Below are 20,209 nucleotides of genomic sequence, written 5' to 3'. Positions count from 1 at the left end.
CCATCTTGCAGAAGGAAAAAAATCTATTAGTCATATGTTCTTCTGAGAGTCTTGCAGTCAGGTGCCAATTTAGTCAAAGCGGCTTGAGTCACAGACATCAATAACAGGACAAAATAATCCACTGTACCGAGAGTTCCTCCTGTCAGTCTCCACACACTTATAGAAGGGAGGTGACAGGATAAACTGACAGCGTTCGGTATGGTTCAGTGCTCAGAGAAGGAACATTTACAGCAGGCTTTCCAGACCTACACAGTTTTAAAGGAACAGTTCACCCAAAAATAAAATGTCATTCCAAAAACTGAATGACTCTTATTCTGTGGACCACAAAAGGAGGAATTCTTAAGGTTAAGTTGGCTGCTGTTTCCATGCAATTACAATGAATGGAGACCTTATTGTTTTAAATAATAATTAGTAAATAAATGTAAATATTATATACAATACCATTCAAAAGTATGGAATTGTTTAGATTTTTAGTCTTCAATGTCACCCGATCCTTTTACGAATCATTCTAATATGCTGATTTGGTATAAATGCCTTTATTGTAAATGGTAACTGATCAATTTAATGCATCCTTGCTGAATGGAAGTGGACATTACTGGACCTCTACTGGACCCCCTGCAGTTTGCTTTCTTGGCAAACAGGTCCGTGGATGATGTGTTGAGCATGGGACTACACTTCATCCTGCAGTGTCTGGACAAATCGGGGACTTATGTGAGGATCTTGTTTGTAGACTTCAGTTCGGCTTTCAACACCATCATCACAACACTCCTCCAGTCCAAACTAACCCAGCTCTCTGTTCCTAGCTGTCAGTGGATCACCATCTTTCTGATACAGTGGATATATAAAAGAATCACCCCCTTGAAAATAATCACATTTTGTTGCTTTACAGCCTGAAATTAAGACGGACACCGTTTTTGTTTTATCCAGCTGTATTTACTCAGTGCAACTTCCAAGTGAAAGATATAAATGAAAGATACAACAAAAACATGTCAGAAATGTTTTTTTAAATTTTATTTAAAAACTGTGTCCAACTGTGTGCAACAAAATGTGATTATTTTAAAGGGGGGTGATTCTTTTCTATACCCACTGTAGGCAACAGCTAGTGAGACATGGGGAAATTCATGTCAAACAGCCAGACCATCAGCACTGGCACCCCTCAGGGATGTGTTCTCTCCCCACTGCTCTTCTCCCTCTACACCAACGACTGCACCTCTACTGACCCCTCTGTCAAGCTCCTGAAGTTTGCAGACGACACTACAGTCATCTGCCTCTTCCAGGAAGGTGATGAGTCTGCTTACAGACAAGAGGTTGAACAGATGGCTGTCTGGTGCAGTCTCAACAACCTGAAGCTGAACATGTTCAAAACTGTGGAGATGATTGTGGACTTCAGGAGAAACCCCCCTGCACTCCCCCCACTCACCATCATGAACAGCACTGTGGCTGCAGCAGAGTCATTCAGGTTCCTGGGCACCACCATCTCTCAGGACTTGAAGTGGCACAATCATATTGACTCCATTATTAAAAAGGCCCAACAAAGGTTATACTTCCTTCTCCAGGTAAGGAAGTTCAACCTGCCACAGGAGCTGCTCACACAGTTCTACTCAGTCATCGAGTCTGTCCTGCACTTCAATAACTGTCTGGTTTGGCTCAGCTACAAAATAATATATTAGAAGACTACAGAGGATGGTTCAGACTGCTGAAAGGATTTTTGGTGCTCCCCTGCTCACCCTTCAAGAACTGCATATATCCAGAGGAAAAGGGCTCAGAAAATCACTCTGGATCCCTCATATTCAAGCCTTCTTGAACTTTTGCCATCTGGTCGGCACAACAGAGCACCGAACACCAGGACAGCCAGGCACAAGAAAAGTTTCTTCCCCCAGGCAAACTACCTCATGAACAGTTAAATGCTGTCCCCATTGTGCAATAAAAATATGTGCAATACTACTTCTTACCATCTTAGTCCATCCCTACATTTTACTCTATTCCATCTATAGCACACCTGTATACATACAATTTGTCTATTTTTATTTATATATACACATGTGTATTTTATTCATATATCTTTATTTTTTTATTATCTGTGTTGTTGATGTCTGTTACGGAAGGAGACTCACACAGAGGATTAGAAAAATACAAGGGTTGTTTATTTTCAGCAAACGATGCAGATGGTACGGGCAGGTGAGTATTTGAGCTTTATATCTGTCTTTAGGGAAGATGAGGAGAGTAATACCGTATTTGGATTTCACAGGAGATCGTGGAAGGGAGACAGAGGACTGCACACACCTCAGATGATGAGTACACGGAGTTTCCACGGAGCTGATGACTGGAATGGACCAGGGAATGGAACACAGGAGTACACACTGGAGGAAACACAGGAGGTAAGTATAACAAGCAGGTAAGTCTTTCAATGTATCTCACGGATAGCATAGAGAGAGAGTCCACTTCGTTGAAACGAGACCGGACACTGGAGTGAAGTGAGGTGTGTGCTTTTAAAGGGGAGCTGATGATGATTGCAGATTTGTGACAGGTGCATGTGATCAGTACTCAGGTGATGGTGTTCGCTATGATTGGGAGGTGGCTGAGCCTGGCCGATCTGTGACAGTACCCCCTCCTCCACCCCGACGTTGTGGTGGCCTACCTCTTCCTCGGGGCCCAGGGTGATCTGGATGAGTGGAGTGAAAGGCTTCTAGCAGCGTTGGATCGAGGATGTCAGCTCTGGGAACCCATGAACGTTCCTCTGGCCCATAGCCTTCCCAGTCCACAAGATATTCTAAGAGACCACCACGGGGCCAGGAGTCCAAGATCTCGTCGACCTTGTAGATGGTACCGTCCTCCTGGATTAACGGAAGAGGGGGTTCTTCCATCGGGGAGGCTGGTACCCGAGTATGCACTGGAAGGGAATAAGTCCAGTGGATGGCAGACGAAGAGAGTTTTGCGCGTACTCGGCCCAGCCTAGGAACTGGTTCCAAGAGTTCTGGTGGCCATGGCAGAAGGTTCGTAGGAAACGCCCGATTTCTTGGATTTTCCTCTCCGTCTGCCCGTTAGACTGGGGATGGTATCCTGACGAGAGGCTTAAGGTCACACCTAGGAGGGAGAAGATCGCCTTCCATATCCTGGAGATGAACTGTGGGCCACGGTCTGAAACAATGTCTTCTGGAATTCGTTAATATCTGAAGATATTGTTAAACATGATCTCAGCAGTCTCCATAGCTGTGGGTAGGCCCTTGAGGGGGGGAAAACGGCAGGATTTAGAGAATCGATCAATGACTACTAGAACACATGTGACCGTCCGAGGCCGGCAGATCGGTGATGAAGTCAACTCCTAGGTATGACCAAGGGCGGTTGGGAACGGGCAGCGGAAGAAGCTTGCCAGATGGTAGATGGCGTGGGCTCTTGGAGATGGCACATTCGGAACAGCCTTGGACAAACCTTCTTACATCCCTGGCCATATTGGTCCACCAGAAGCGATCTTTCAGCAGCGAGATGGTGCTGTTGGACCCTGGGTGGCCAGTGCCCAGAGAAGTGTGAACGGATTGAATCAGGGGAGTGCGTTGTGCTCTGGTGACATACTGCACTCCTTGTGGACAGCCCGGCAGAGTGGTAGTTGAAGCATTGGCGGAAGTATCTGGATTATTGTTCCATTGGATGGGGCTTACGATGATTTCCTTGGAGATTTCCTTGCTCCGGGAGTAGATTAGGATGTCATCAATGTAGACGAGGACGAACCAGTGTAGATACTCCCGGAGTACCTCATGCATGAAATCCTGGAATACGGAGGGGGCGTTTACTAGTCCATACGGCATGACAAGATACTCATACTCGGTGAAGACGGTGGCTCCGCGGAGATGTTCCAATGCCGCTGGGACGAGGGGAAGTGGATAGCGAAACTTGACGGTACTCCTATTCAGTGCTCGGTAATCAATGCAAGGCCTCAAACCTCCGTCCTTCTTGGCCACGAAGAAAAAGCTTGAAGCAGCAGGGGACGTAGAAGGGCGGATGTAGCCTTGATGTAAAGCCTCCTCAATATACTCCTCCATGGCCTTCTGTTCTGGGAGTGATAAGGGGTAAATCTTTCCATGGGGCACTGGCTCACCAGGAATCAGATCTATTGCACAGTCCCATGGCCGGTGCGGAGGTAACTGGGAGGCTTTCTTCGGGCAGAATACGTCACTGAAGGGGGCGTAACTGGCTGGAATGTCGACTGACTGTTTCTCGACTGGGCTCTCGATGGATGTGGAGTTGAGTGTGAGGGTTTCAGAGTGAGGAGGTGATGGCTGAGGAATGTGAGGAAAACAGTCAGGAAAACAGGTACTGCCCCACTTCAGGACCTCACCAGTTCTCCAGGAGATGGGATCGTGTTGCACCAACCAAGGACGCCCTAGGATCACATCAGCGGTGGAATCCTCCAGAACCAGGAGATGGAGTGTTTCCTCATGCAATTGTCCAACTTGCAAGTGAAGAGGACCCACACTGTGATGCACATGTTTCCGGCTGAGTGGTTTTCCGGTCATCGATTGGACCTGGTAGGTGGTCTTGGTGGTCGTGGTTGGGAGATTGAGCTGGCGGCAGAGATTCCCGGAGATGAAGTTCCCGGCTGAACCAGAGTCGAGGAGGGCATGAACTGGAAAGGAGATACCGGAGGCAGTAAGTTTTACAACAGTGGTGAGGGGCTGCATATTAACTATTGATGGCTTAATGACACTCACTATAGGTCGTGGTGGACGAATTGGGCAAGCCGCGATTACATGCCCCCCAGCTCCACAGTACAAACACAAGCTCTGGTTCAGCCATCTTTGCCGCTCCCATGAGGAGAGTCGAGTGCTGTCCACTAGCATGGGTACGTGACCTGGTTCTGGAGGGTTGATGCTGTCTGGCCGGCGAAGGAGTGGAGTGTATGGTGAGAGTTGATGTTTTGCAATGCAAGACTGCATACGAGTAGCACGTCGGATGGACAGCTGTATAAATCGTTCCAAGCCATAGGAATCATCATAGGCTGCGAGCTGAAGTCGCACTCTCGACTCTAGTCCCTGCCGGTAGGTGGTTAGAAGTGCGCGCTCATTCCAGCCGCTGGCTGCTGCGAGTGTTTGGAACTTGAGAGCGTAATCATTTATGGATAGAGAACCTTGATGGAGATGATACAGCTGGTCACAGACAGAGGTATCGCCTACTGGCTTACCAAAAACCTCTCGGAAATGCGCAATAAAATTATCAAGAGATTGAGTTACAGTACCAGCTTGGGACCAGATGGTTTCTGCCCATTGGAGTGCTCGTCCCGTCAGCAGTGATATGATGAACGCTATCTTGGTGCTTTCCGTAGCGTAAAGATGTGGCTGCATCTCCAGTGCGAGCGAACACTGCAGCAGAAATCCGTTGCACTCCTCCGCTGAGCCAGAGAAGGGCGCTGGTCAGGCCATGGGACCGGTAAGGATTGTCGTGGAAGAGGAAGCGGCGTTGGTGACGGGTGTGACCGGTGTGACCGGTGTGTGACAATGGCAGGGGTGAGTATCCGTTTGAGGGCATCCACGATCTCCTGGAACGGGTCGGGTGCACTCATCTTGCTGAATCCTTTGTGGTCCGGTCTTCTGTTATGGAAGGAGACTCACACAGAGGATTAGAAAAATACAAGGGTTGTTTATTTTCATCAAACGATGCAGATGGTACAGGCAGGTGAGTATTTGAGCTTTATATCAGTCTTTAGGGAAGATGAGGAGAGTAACACCGTAACTGGTATTCACAGGAGATCGTGGAAGGGAGACAGAGGACTGCACACACCTCAGTTGATGGGTACATGGGGAATCCACGGAGCAGATGACGGGAACGGAACACAGGAGAACACACTGGAGGAAACACAGGAGGTAAGTATAACAGGCAGGTAAGTCTTTTAATGTATCTCACGGATAGCATAGAGAGAGAGTCCACTTCGTTGAAACGAGACCGGACACTGGAGTGAAGTGAGGTGTGTGCTTTTAAAGGGGAGCTGATGATGATTGCAGATTTGTGACAGGTGCGTGTGATCAGTACTCAGGTGATGGTGTTCGCTGTGATTGGGAGGTGGCTGAGCCTGGCCGATCTGTGACAATGTCTCTGTGTACTGGAAAATTCTGTCACCAAAACAAACTCCTTGTATGTGCAAACATACTTGGCAATAAACTCTTTCTGACTCTGACTTCTGGCTGACTTTATTTTTTTATTTCTTTAATTTCATGATAATGTCAATAATGAACAATTTTTCGGTAAACTATTCAAAACTATTTAAAAACTGTTCATAACAGTAACAATATGATTTAATTGTGTTTTATTAGACCAACATAAATTATTTTGACTACATAAATCCAGCTACAATATAATGCAGTATCCTTCTAAGTCAGAGGAATTGCAAATCAATGGGGTGAAAAAAATTAAATTGGGCAAAAGAAAGATATGACGCACTGAGAGATGAATGGACACAGACACCATGTTTTGCCTCTAATGTGTGTGAAAGAGAAAACCATGTTAATAGAGTAACCATATTGAGTCTGCACACCTGTTGCACATTGCAGAACTGCATTTCTGATATAAATCCAGGTCATCATCAGACAGAAAATCACCTGAGCCAGGACAGAATCTGGGCCAGAGAAAAACACAGCTGGACAGAACAGGTGCATCTGGAGTAAAGACACTGCTGAGCCATTCAAACCAAAAAAAAGCAGGCCAAGGAGGAGAAAAACTGAAAACTACACTACATCTAACCGTTAAAATACCCTAAACACAAATCCACAGTGACCACATCTACCATAAATAAATCCGCCTCAAATAAATCTGTTCTGAACAATGCTAGTTAGTTCTTCAATGAGACATGTCAGAGATAGTTTGTGTATAGCAATGATTCAAATAACCATCTTCGTGCATCATTTAAGGTAAAAATTATCATCACACTATTATAACTAGAAATTGACTTCTGCTTCTTGGATATTGTTGGCTGGTTCTGTTGTCATAGAAACAGGTAAAAGCATGTCAGGATGCTTAGCCACCTCTGAATTACAAAATACTACAGACACAAAAACATTGCACACTGTTGTAAACTCCCACATAACAGCAGACCACAAGTGCTCTCAGAGGCCCACATGCACGCCCTCAGTCATAACACCCTCTCACACACACACACACACACACACACACTAGAAACAGGTAAAAGCATGTCAGGATGCTTAGCCACCTCTGAATTACAAAATACTACAGACACAAAAACCACACACACTGTTGTAAACTCCCACATAACAGCAGACCACAAGTGCTCTCAGAGGCCCACATGCACGCCCTCAGTCATAACACCCTCTCACACACACACACACACACACACACACACACACACACACACACACACACACACACAGACAGACAGACAGACAGACAGACAGACAGACAGACAAGAGCACTGTGTACACTCATAGAGAGATATAATGAAACACAAACATATGTCTGCTAAATGAAGCTGCAAATACACACATAATGTCTAGTCATACTTGAATAGAGAAGAAGCAGGCAGCACCTCCATTACCAGATTTTATAGGCCTCATAAACAGCTCTGCTTTTGAAGGACATTAAAATATCATCAAGTGATGGGCCAGCAGGATTTAACATTAGTCTGTTTAATCTTAAAGTGTTTTCATTATAAAACAGTTTCATTTCTGCATAGTTGTTCCTCTTTTTCTTCTTTCATGCCACTCTCTGTCATTCTCATTATACCAAATTATATTTCTGTCTCTCTCCTTCTTTTACCTGTACAGTTTACATTAAGCTACTAATAAACTGTAGCTAACTACAGTAGCTTTAAAAAAGCAGTTTGAGGTGATTTAATATTCTTTTTAAAACAGGATTATTTGATATAGCGATATACCATGTACAGTTTAAGAAATCAAAGTAACAAACAGCATATAAACAGATCAATACACCCTAAACACCACCAATAAAATAAGACACAGCATAATTTGGATATGAAACAACAGCAAGATATTAGTATGTGTAATACAATGTATAATATACATTTTGTAATATCATTGTAAAAAAATATTATACTTTATCACGCCAAAACATAAAATAGGACCTCCAATAAATTGGTGAATCATTTATTTAACTGGTACATTTAAAGCAGCACTATGTAACTTTTTCTGTGTTCAAAATTTGCAAAATATATATAATGAGCGAGTACATCATGAATTCATCTTCCAAACCGCGTATTTGTCTTATTCCGCATCACTACGGTACACTTATAATAAGTACTTATATTTGGACTATTGTAGCCTGGTCGGGTCGTCACCGCTGCGGAGTAACACATACCTGCGTGAATCGCCATAGACATAAACTTAGAGAAGTAGCTCTGGTTGGAATGTTCTTCCGCGGGATGTGTGCAGTTCTGTTTATTAACCGCTAGAGCGCCAAAAGTTACATAGTGCTGCTTTAAAAGAACTGATTCACCAAAATGAATCTGACTTCCCAAAACTTCATATCAGAGGAGGACATTTTAGGACATATTTAATCACTGAGTTTCACACGGTTGAAAAGCTGAAAACAACGATGGAGCAATTTGTCATGCTATACTGCTACTCGTTGGAAAAAGTGTCACTGGAAAAGCTACTCTAAATCAACTCAACTACACCACTAAAATTTGTAGTTAGGCTTGTAGCATCACAACTTTAGTTAGTTACTTTCCAACACTCATCACAGCTATAAAACTAGCATTAGCCGCAGCAGAAATGTTCTGTCAACAAACACCTAGGAATCTGACTGACAGTGAACAGATGTTGCCTGACGAGTGTCCAAACTAACACAAACACACCACACACAGGTGGTGAATAACTCGTCTTCTGAAAGTGTTCTTGGACAGCTCAACTGTGATATGATACAATTATGTTCATTAAAAAACATAATGGAATCTCCATTTATTTAGCTATCTGAAAATTTAGTCAACAAAGATGTGACCTTGTATGTCATTTAGACTTGGACAGAAAAATCTTCTCTTTCACTAAAAACTAAATCGCTGGACACTGGTGTGAAGAGTCATGTCTAAATAGGGTCATCAGTACTGATGGGTTCAGCCTCAGGAACAGCTCTGCAGAGACCCAGCACTCATCCGGTCCACCTGGACCACGAGACTTTATTACACTGGGACCGCAGATCCTCACTAATGATGTTAAATCTGCCGAGACTGAGCTCTCACTAAACAAGCCAGCCAGCCGATAACAAACAAGACAGCTGGACAAACCCCTGAGGAACTCAGGAACAGCAGCACAATCCAACAAAATGTTTAATGTCTCATCCACTGAAAGCCTTCAGTAAATAGTGTCTTTATTTTTATACACATTTTAAACCTTCCTTCCTTCCTTTTCATGAGGATAATTAAAGAATCAATCAAACAACCACAATCTTTCCGTGAGGATAATGGGCAAAAAGTTAGGTTTGACAACATACACATTTAGACAAGAGCATGAGCACAAAGACTGATGGTAAACACTGAATGAAAGCTCAAAACAACAGATACAAAAGGAAAGTGCACTGAAGATCAAATGATGACACATAAACATTGTTACAAATAAATTTAGAAGAAGACAGACAGACATGGACAGGCATGAACGGTGATCAAAACTGTCTCTTTCAGTATGGAAAGCTAAAACGAAATTGGGTTAACAGCAGATGAGTACAGCACAGGTGGCAGCCATTTTATGTTTAAACTGGCCGCTTACCTTTTCTGATGCAGATAAGCTCATGTACTCCACAATTCCGCTCTCCACCTGCAGAAACAAAGCAACATTTAATGACAAACAATACACACATGCAACAACACATTAAACAGAGACACAAACACAGAGAAACAGACAGACACTTAAAACTGATGCACATGAGACTTGAAGACTTTATCACATTGACAAAACACTGGACATTATGAAGCCATGAAATGGATTTCAAAGAAACAATGTAAGCTTTGATACAAGGGAACAATATTTGTGTTGATAATTGACACCTTGAATCAGTGCTGTTATTTTTAATTAAAACTAAATTCAAGCAACTAAGCAATTTAAAATAGAATAGCTAATTCAAGATATCAGTGGTGGATAAAGTAGCCTATTGAAAGCCACACTTAAGTAAAAGTAAATATATCTTACCCAAAAATGACTTTGGTAGAATTTAAAGTCACCGTGTAGAATATTACTTAAGTAAAAGTTTTAAAGTATGCGATATTTATTGTACTTTTTGAATCGATTCATTCAAAAGTTTGATTAATTCAGGAATAAAACATTTGACTGTTTTAATGAGTGAGTCACTGAATCATTCGTTCAAAAAAACTGATTCATTCAGTAAGGAAACACTGTCCTGTGTGTTGCTCCGCGTGCAAAACAGTTTGGAACTAATTTCATTGGCGAAATTTATTAAAGTTATTAAACTTGTATAAAATCAATATTACATTTGTTATCATGCTGATATCTGGAGAAAAAACGGCACTCTTAGTTTATAATATAGATTAACTATATTCAGTGATATAAATATAAAAGACATACAGAGGCATTTTGCCTCTTATCTTGAATCTAATGGCCATTCTAAATGCGTTTTAATATACTAAATTACATTCACAGAGTGTATGCGTGCACTCTCTAGGTGTGTTTTTGTGATATACTCATAGACTGGGATATACTCGACAATGTCAGATTGCACATCGTTAAAACAACACTTACGATATTAGCGCAGACGATATATCGCATGCCCCAGACTTGAGTGGAAAATGAAATCATCAGCGGTTGTGCGAGCACATGCGCAATGCACATGCGCAATGTTGTTGTTGTTTTTTAGTTGTATAATTGTATTTAAAAAATGCTAAAATAAAACTAAAAATATAATAAAACTAATAATATAAAAGTTAAAAACTATAATAAAACTAAAGAAAAACATTTAATTTGCCTTTTTGATGCAAAGTGACAAACAGGTGTTTAGGAAAGTGCTGTGGTGTTTTTTATTGGTATTTGTTGTGGGTAATAAAAAGTTTAAAGGTCCTTTTACCTCAAGGGCCCTTTACACTGTTTAAGGCATATTGGCCTACACTGATTCTTTTAATATCTTAACACTTACAGTATTTAAAACATGTTCCATATGCTCAAATAAAAACTGCAGCACAACAAATTTTGGTATCAGCCTTCTCAGACAACCTTCTAATGTGCCAGTATCTAACTTTAGCAAGCATAACCTACTGTAAGTCTTTAATCTATGCCCTGCTAAATAACCTTTCAAAGGTAATGAATTCAAACAAGCATCACCGTCGTGTTAATCTGAACTCTTTTTATAATAATTTATAATAATATGAAATGTTTTTTGGGCAGCAAATCAGCATATTAGAATGATTTAAAATATATTAAAAAAGAAAACATTAATTGTACATTTAAATTGTAACAATATTTCATAATATTATGGTTTTTGCTGTATTTTTTTTATCAAATAAATGCAGCCTCTGTGAGCATAAGAGAGTTTATATTTAAACAATAATAATATAATATTATTTATATTTTCAAACATGTAAAATAAATAAATAACTAATATTATTACTGTGATTACTGGATGACATTGCCATTGTTACTCAAACCTTCATAGACAAATTTGACCCATTTGACCCAATTTTAATTCAAGTGCTTCTCAAACTAACAAATGAACAACAGATTGTATGGTACTTGTTTGAGAATGCTTGGAGTCCTGAATGAGCATCTCTGCACTGCCAAGAGCTTTATTCAACTCAGCGTTCAACTGCAAAGAGGTCGTTTTGCTTTTGTCTACTTGTCTTAAGTATTTAGTGACCTTAAAAAAAATTATCAATTCAACTCAAGTATATCTGTATAGTGCTTTCACAATATATATCGTTTCAATGCAGCTTTACAGAAACGGCAAGTTTCAATGTTACAATTGAGTAATAGCTTGTTATTTGTGCATTAAATATGATTACAGTTGAAAAAGGGGAGACTTTGATTCTGGATGAGCGTTGGCATTTAGCCTGTGGGGGGTTGTAATGTCAGGTTGACCTGCAGAGGTTGTTTGTGAGAAGGTGAGTAAAGGTCATTCTGGAGGAGAGAGATGGAAGCAGGCAAAGATGTCAGTTTATGCTTTCTTAATGTGTGCTGTCAACCTGTAACCTGTGACGTGGAGTCTAATCAATTACATCTAAGACTAAATTTCACAATGTGCATCTTTCCATGGTAATGAAGCTTGATCACTGCTCAATGACTGTAAAACACTTTAAACACCAGTTTAATTTTGGACATTGGCACAGAGTGTTTTGGGTCTATCATACCCCCCCCCAAATGCTGTAATTATACATCACACAGCTGTATGTAAAATGACCAACAGCTGAATATTCATATATTTAAATGGAATCCTGACAAATGTAGCTTTAACACAAAACTAGCCTAGAGAGAGAGAGAGAGAGAGAGAGAGAGAGAGAGAGAGAGAGCTATACTGACATGGTCTCTCCTCACGCAGCCAGTGTGGTTTTAGACCCATGGTGTAGAATGCAGATTAAAATCACATTAAGATCTAACAGCTCTGATAAATATGCAATAACTTCCATCTAGTTGAACTGAAGTTGAACTCACATAATTTGAGATATCCTAGCAAGGGCCTGTTGCAATCCCTTCATCTGCAGTTTAGATTCAGCACATTGTTTAGGGACTAATGCACATCGCAGATAATATGGCACAGATATCTGAACATTGATTTATTACTCTTCAATGGATATTTGGACTTCAAGGTTTAAATTATACATTTAAGATTTATACCCAATAATGTTAATTGAAAAAGCAAACTTTTTTTTTTTTACTAATAAGTTAAAGAGCCTTTTCCCCATCTAATTGGTCAGAATAAACTGCAAAGTGGACCATTTAGTCAGAATCTCTGAGGCCTGTGGTTCATCTCGAAGGATTCTGCTCTGGAGGTCAGTTTTGATTCAGTCCTGAGGGAAACTGTTTGATTGATGCCAAGTCTGTAAATAAAGTAAGTAAACTAAGCCAAGGTGAGGTTGCAGGGCCAAACCCTAAGTACATTTGTCCTCTCTCTTTCTTTCATCCATCTCCCCTTCTCAGACAGGGCTGTTTTGTATTTATAGAGGCCTGTCCCAGTTTTATACAGGTATTTCCCTCTATTTAGTTTTTAAACCCTAGAATGAGGAAAAACGAAAGAGAGAGAAAGGGGAAAAGAAGCGCCCTTTTGATCTGGAGATCACACTTTGTGAAGTAAAGTCACGTCAAACTTTGCAAAGCACAATGTATCCACCAAAGGACATGGACATGGTATAGCATAATAAATCAATTCATATAAACAAAAATATCTGCATTAAACTACAAGATATACATAAATTGTTTTCAGAAGTTTCAGAATAATACAGATGTTGTAATAAAATTTACGAGACATTATGAAATGCCAAAATTGATAAAAGTAAACAGAACATAGTTCTTTTCATACAAAAAGTGTTACTTCTTCAGTATTCTCTACTAATATATTTTCCATATCATAATACATTTAAAAATTTGTCCCAAGGATCACAGGTGGGTGCAGTTTGTTAGCTCAATAAGAGAGTTAAGTACAGTAACCATGAGTACTATAAATACTTACACAAATATATAACTAAATAATAGTACTATTAACTAGTAACTTAAATACTAACACAGACCTCCATACCAATTCATACTATAGTGAGTCCAAGGTAGAAATCCAAGTATATACTTTGCCTACCACTTTATCTGCATCTATCTAGATCTAGAATCCTTCCTGCCTGGGCTTAACAGCTCCAGATTTTGTATGTGCTATTTTCACCATCTCTCACTCTCTATATAAAAAAAACAACAACATCTTATCCTCACAGACTGACAGATTTACACACAAATCCGCTTTGGCTTCAAAAACAACAGCACACCGAAGCAGCTCCCACTTTATCTGCATCTATCTAGATCTAGAATCCTTCCTGCCTGGGCTTAACAGCTCCAGATTTTGTATGTGCTATTTTCACCATCTCTCACTCTCTATATAAAAAAAAACAACAACATCTTATCCTCACAGACTGACAGATTTACACACAAATCCGCTTTGGCTTCAAAAACAACAGCACACCGAAGCAGCTCACCAGAAGGGATATAATGAAAATGCCACTGAGGAACAGAAAAACCTGTGGTTTTCCAGTATCCCATGGTCGGTTTGATGACTGACAACTGAAGCTCTTTTGAAATGAGTCTTTTAAATGTGGGTGTGGGTTATTTTTTTGGTCAGGCAGAGGCATTTTATGCATTACACTTAGTTATATGTTAAGGATGAGTGTATACAGTATATGGGTGTTGTTTCATCTGTAGCTACAGCTATAACATTTTTCTCTATTTATATTAGATTTAGTTTATTTTTAATAATTTTTTACCACTGAGAATGTCCAACAGCAGATGACATTTAAATTTTTATTTAACTTTGACAAAAAGGGTGGGGGGACCTGTATATTTCATACTGTGAATTCTGACTAGAATGATGCAACACTGGAGCAACTGCTGAAAGTTGATGCCATAAATGGCAATTGAATAGATAACATCACTACCACCAGAATAACTGAATAATAAGAAAAGAAACGTGGAAAGGGAGAGAACAGACTGGATAAACTAAATGCCATAGAACCTCACACTCAAAAATGGCACTCAATAAGATTTACAAACCATATTTTGATTTATTTGTTTTTTTAAATTTGTGCTCAGCACCAAAAATACACCCATGAAGCAGAGCCCATTATATACTAAATTAAGTATGAATTCATCTAAATTACCAAACCCTCAATTTTCACAACTAATAACACGGTGATTATCACATGTAAGTTTGGATGTGTGTGTGTGTTTTACTAAAGGTAAAAGTCTATTGATTCTGGGAATGTGATGCTAGGTACAATTCTAGCAGTCTACAGAGTGTTTACAGAGTGTTGCATGTGTGGTGAACAGGCTGAGCCCTTATTATCTATGGTTTAAGAAAAGAATAATCTCTGACATACCGTTTCAAGACAGAAAATCATTTATAGAAACCATTTTAAATGCAATTAACGATTGTTATTTTAGGCCATTTACATGCTATTAATCATCTTCAAATCTGGCAAAAGTAAATGCTTGGTAAAATAATAACTAAACACACGCACACTGGAACGATGAGGGCTGAGGGTTGGGTAGCGTAATTTAATATGAACCAACTCCACCAGGCAACAGTTTAAACCTCTGCCAACTCCATTAAAGAATCATTAGAGCTTGATTCATAGGGACAATTAGCACCCTTCCAGAACACACTCTCCAGAGTGATCACAGCTTTCAAAGAAAGATATTAGAAACTGCCCTAAGCACATATGGGTCATCTGTGCTTTTGTCTGGCACTTTTGCCGTTTTAATTTAATCTGAAGCAAAATGCGATAGTAAAGAGAAAAATCACTCAATAGCATCAGCTGAGAAATTCACTATTTTAGCTGATACTTTTATCCAAAGTGACTTTCACTTTAAGTGTCTTGATCCACAATGTTGGTAGTAAGGGAAACTACCTAATTAACGAATTAATTATGATTTTTATAGGGAATTTGGACAATCACGGTTTTACTGCTGATCAACTGAATTGGCCAGCGGTCAATTGAACGGGTCATATAACATTGGATATTAATATCCAAAGTATAGTGAAAACATTTATTAGCACAGTTACAAGATTGGCAGTTTAAGACATTAACTTGTAAGCACAAAACACAAGATACTTCTCTTTTCAATATAAATAAGACTTTATTGGACAAATCTAAGACAAACTAATCTGACACAAACACATGCACTCACACATTCACACAAGTTGCAGAAAGAGAGAAAGTGAGGAAAGAATGAGTTTAAGAGAGTGGAAATGTGAAATCCCAAGTTTACAGCAATATATGCAATTTCTTAGACCTGAACAACCGTCAATCATTTGATTAACCCTCGCATTGAGTTCCTCAATGAGGCTACTAAACTTTATATTAAATGCACCAGTTGAGCTAGAATCTGGAGGTTTACTTGCGTTGCCTGTGTTTATAGTGATTTCCATTGTGGCGTCATTGCAGAAACGGGTTTCCCAAGGTTGTTGATTTGCTGGAGGTCTAGTCTTCTGTAGTGACGTCTTGGAGAACTAATCGTTGGGCGTTGGCTGAAGAATGGTGTAGAGTTGTGGGCTGGTTGAAGTTTTGGTGGTGGGCACAGACGCGGTCAGATTCGGAGACACAGCTTTGTGCCAAAACGAACATGAAACTCTCATGATGGTAGATGAGCAGCTGGCATGCAAGCCAGAGCACACTGGGAAAGTACTCGAAGAACTTGAAGGCTAAAAGCCTTGGCAAAATTTGAGTTTTTAAACTCAGCTTTTGGACATCCCAAATGGTGTCTTTACCAGTTAGACATCGTCTTAGCTCCGGGTGTTACTACATTTCTCCTCCCAATACATAAATCAACATGTTATCTTATTAGTCACATGGTCCGAATTTTCCCGCTCTTGCAGAGTGTAATTTAGACAATGGTTTCTATAGCAAGAATCTGATACATTTTACAAAGAACTGATTGATAGAAACGTTTCAAGTAGGACTTTTCACACACATGCATACCAAACTCGAATATAAACCTATAAACTATTCAATAGTTATTCAAAAGGACATACACAATTAGTGATTAGAACATGATAGCCAAATGTGTGGTTTACATATATGATATGGAGTTATGCAATGGAATGATTCTTGTTCATAAGTCCTTTTAGCATAATTTTGATGCATATATATATGTAAAAGATAGTCATTCTGTGAATGTGAGGACGTGGAAAAATAAAGGAAGTCTTAACTCATGATTTCCTCATGGTTTTACTTGTGATGGTCGTGATGTGTTGTCTCTTCGACCATTAATCTTGGGTTGCTTGCCCCAAAATTGCTAATCTCCTTCCTGAGTTGGAATTATCAATAAGAGCTCTTTGTTTTAAGCTGCAAGCTGTTCAAAGCTTCTAGTTAGTTAGACTTGCGGCGCCAGGATCCTGGGCAGATTTATGGTCAACAGCTTGTTATCCTGGGCCTCTTTGTGGAATTTGGCTCTTTGTGTTGTTTCAACACTGTTCTAATCGAATCTTAAATTGTCTGATTCGCTCTGATATCCTACATGGTTCAGGAGTGCTAATATACAGTCTAACAGCACTGGGACTTTCCACTGTTTCTATCACTTTGCTCGTCCATGTTTGTGTCCATTAGTGGTGTGGACTCTCTCTGCAGGACACAGCATTACGCCAAATGACTCTCTCATCTTTATGAATGAATGAATGAGGCATTCACATAGTGCTTTTATTATGTACTACTGTAGACCCAAAGCACTTTACAATCATATCAGGGGTCTCTCCGCACCTCCTCTCTTTATTATGAGAGAGTCAATTTATTATTAATTCAACAATTGATTAGTTCAAAAACACCAACTCATTCAGGAACAAAACAAGTACTGTAACTGACATTAGAATTGAGTTGTTGAATCACTCACTCAACTGATTTGTTCAAACACAACAGAAACAAAGTAAGCAAGTGCCTTTTTTTAATGAGACACGTGACGATTATCTCTGGCTTTGTTTGGACATATTTTCATTGGTGGAACAAAAAATTATACATTTTATTTATTATTGATTAATTATTAAAAAATAATTAATTAATGAATTAATCAAACTAAAACACAGAAGTTACTCAATATTAACTTATTTATTAAACCGTTGTACAAAAGCAATGTTGGTCCAAATATCAAAACTATGTTTCTTTGCACAATCTTTCTCTTTCAGTTTTGTAGTGTTGGGTTGAGAGTTCCAGTATCAGTTACATGTAGCTGTCTTGATTAACTGTGACCCAGACTGATAGCCAGACAGAGAAGAGACAACTTTGCCCTAGAGAGTCTCACTCTTTCTCTCTCTCTCTCTTCCGCACACACATTACCAGTCTGACACACAACGCCGCAATTAACAGTTTGGCCATCTAAGGGAGATCATATTCACTGCAGTCTACATTTATCTCCCTTTCTTTCTTACTCACTCACTCACTCTCTCTCTTTCTCATTCTCATCCTCTAGGGAGAGAGAGAGAAGCAATTTAGGTCAAGACACATAAAAGCTAATGGGCATTTGCAAACAAGTCTTAAAATCTGCACTAGATCTGAAGTCCCAAACCAATTAGAAGATTCTGATTGCTGGCATACGCCTCCTTTCCACAAACTCCTCCAGGCTGCTTACGGTCCTGTGAAGAGTTTTAAATCAGACATTAAGAACAGAAATTAAAATAATACTGATTAAAGTCCATTTGTTTTCATGGATCAATTATTGATTAGCCACAATTTAATCTTGTAATCTGTGAGTGGCTTTAACTAATCCAACTAATCTGGAAACAGTAGAAAAGAGAAAAAAAATCTTAAACTCATTTAAGTATCTTGTTTGCTTTCTATTTCACTAGCGCCCAGTAGACCAACACTACACGGCAATTACGGCCCTGCACATCTACTCTCTGGAGTCCTCCGCTTGCTGTTGGTTGAGGGAATGGGGCTCTGTGTGTGTTTTGGTGACTGGAATCTGCTGGGACTTCATCTACTTCACACTCTGCATTCAGACTTTGCATTGGATCAGGTTCATGATCTGTCTGCACTGATCTGAGTCATGAAAACAGACTCTGCAGAAGTCAGACTCTTGAGGACTGCACCACAGCTGATGCAGTTGATTTCATGCACAAGATGCCCCTAAAGACTGACTAAGACCGGTGTGTGGGTTTGCATGTAAATGTTAGTCTAGAGGCGAGGAACAGCCAAGTCTTATCAGTTTTTAAATTTGCATTACTTTTTGTTTAATTCAAGCAGTGTTGCAAAATGTGAAACAAAAAATGCTAATCATTACGTGCACTTCATTTTCAGAAATCCAGTGTGTGATATTCTCTTTGGGATAAACCACAGTTGGCCAAGGAAAGAAATCAACATCCCACGGGCAGCAGGAAAGAACCAGAGAAAGAGAGAGAAATGAAAGATATTATACAGCCTGTTTGGAATTAGAGATTTATTCAGCATTATAACCATTCATGTGCCCCTTCAAAATTTTGAGGCAAGTTCATTTTGAATGCAACTTCAATAAGACTATTTGTACCTTTGGTAATTGGCAATCAAGATAAACGATTACTGCAGATTAAAAAAAAAAAATAAATAAAAATAATTATATATATATATATACTGTATATACGAATGAGAAAAATAATTATCATTCTTAAATTATGTATCATAAAAGAAGATACTCTACCATTCAAAAAAAGAATTTTTTAAAAAGAAATTAATACTTATTCAGCAAATATGCATTAAATTGATTAAGTGACAGTCAAGAAATGTATAATTTTACAAACATATTCTATTTCATATACAGTGAGTATAGAAAAGAATCACCCCCTTTTAAAATAATCACATTTTGTTTATTGTAAACTAGAACTAGATGATATTTACACTCTACATTTGGAAGTCAGTAGTATTTTTTTAATGTTTTTGAAGGAAGGCTTATGCTCACCAAGACTGCATTTAGTTGATGAAAAATACTGTAAAAACATAAATATTGTGAAATAGTATTGTAATTCAGAAATGAGGATGGACACAGTTTTTGTTTTTTTCTAGCTGTATTTACTCAGTGCAAAAGTGAAATATATAACACCAACATGTCAGGAAAAAAAAAACACAGAATCACTGAGTTGGAAAAAGGATCACCCCCTTGTGTCAGTATTTTGTTGAACCACCTTTTGCTTTAATTACAGCCTTTAGTCAAGTCAAGTCACCTTTATTTATATAGCGCTTTATATAATACTGATTGTGTCAAAGCAGCTTTACAATGTCAAACAGGAAAATAGTTTGTCAAAAATGCAAGAGGACAATAACAAAGAGTCATTTTTCCAGCTAAAGTCAGTTCATTGATGATTCAGTGATGATTTAGTCTGTTGGGAAATGTCTCTACCAACTTTGCACATCTAGACTTTGCAATATTTGCCCACTCTTCTTTGCAGAACTGCTCAAGTTCAGTTAAATTTGAAAGTGACCGTTTGTGGACTGCAGTCTTCAAGTCATTCCACAGATATTCAGTGGGGTTTCAGTCTGGGCTCTGACTAGGCCATGCAAGGACATTCAACTTTTTCTCCTTCAATCACTGTGTGCTCAGTT

At 39.5% G+C, this 20,209-nt stretch overlaps 1 protein-coding gene across 1 annotated transcript in view; it reads right to left on the bottom strand.

The window, feature by feature from the left end:
* Nucleotides 1–20,209, bottom strand: part of LOC107757094 (synaptotagmin-14-like) — a 64,048-nt gene that overhangs the window by 33,147 nt on the left and 10,692 nt on the right. The window contains exon 2 of the mRNA XM_016574472.1: nt 9,720–9,767. Within this exon, the coding sequence (XP_016429958.1) occupies nt 9,720–9,767 (48 nt within the window). The remainder of the gene's footprint in view (nt 1–9,719; nt 9,768–20,209) is intronic.

This window comes from Sinocyclocheilus rhinocerous, unplaced genomic scaffold (assembly GCF_001515625.1).
Source record: "Sinocyclocheilus rhinocerous isolate Xijiao unplaced genomic scaffold, SAMN03320098_v1.1 scaffold503, whole genome shotgun sequence".
Lineage (NCBI taxonomy): Eukaryota > Metazoa > Chordata > Actinopteri > Cypriniformes > Cyprinidae > Sinocyclocheilus > Sinocyclocheilus rhinocerous.
Note: the sequence above shows the minus strand (reverse complement) of the source record. Positions and strands in the feature narration are given on the sequence as shown.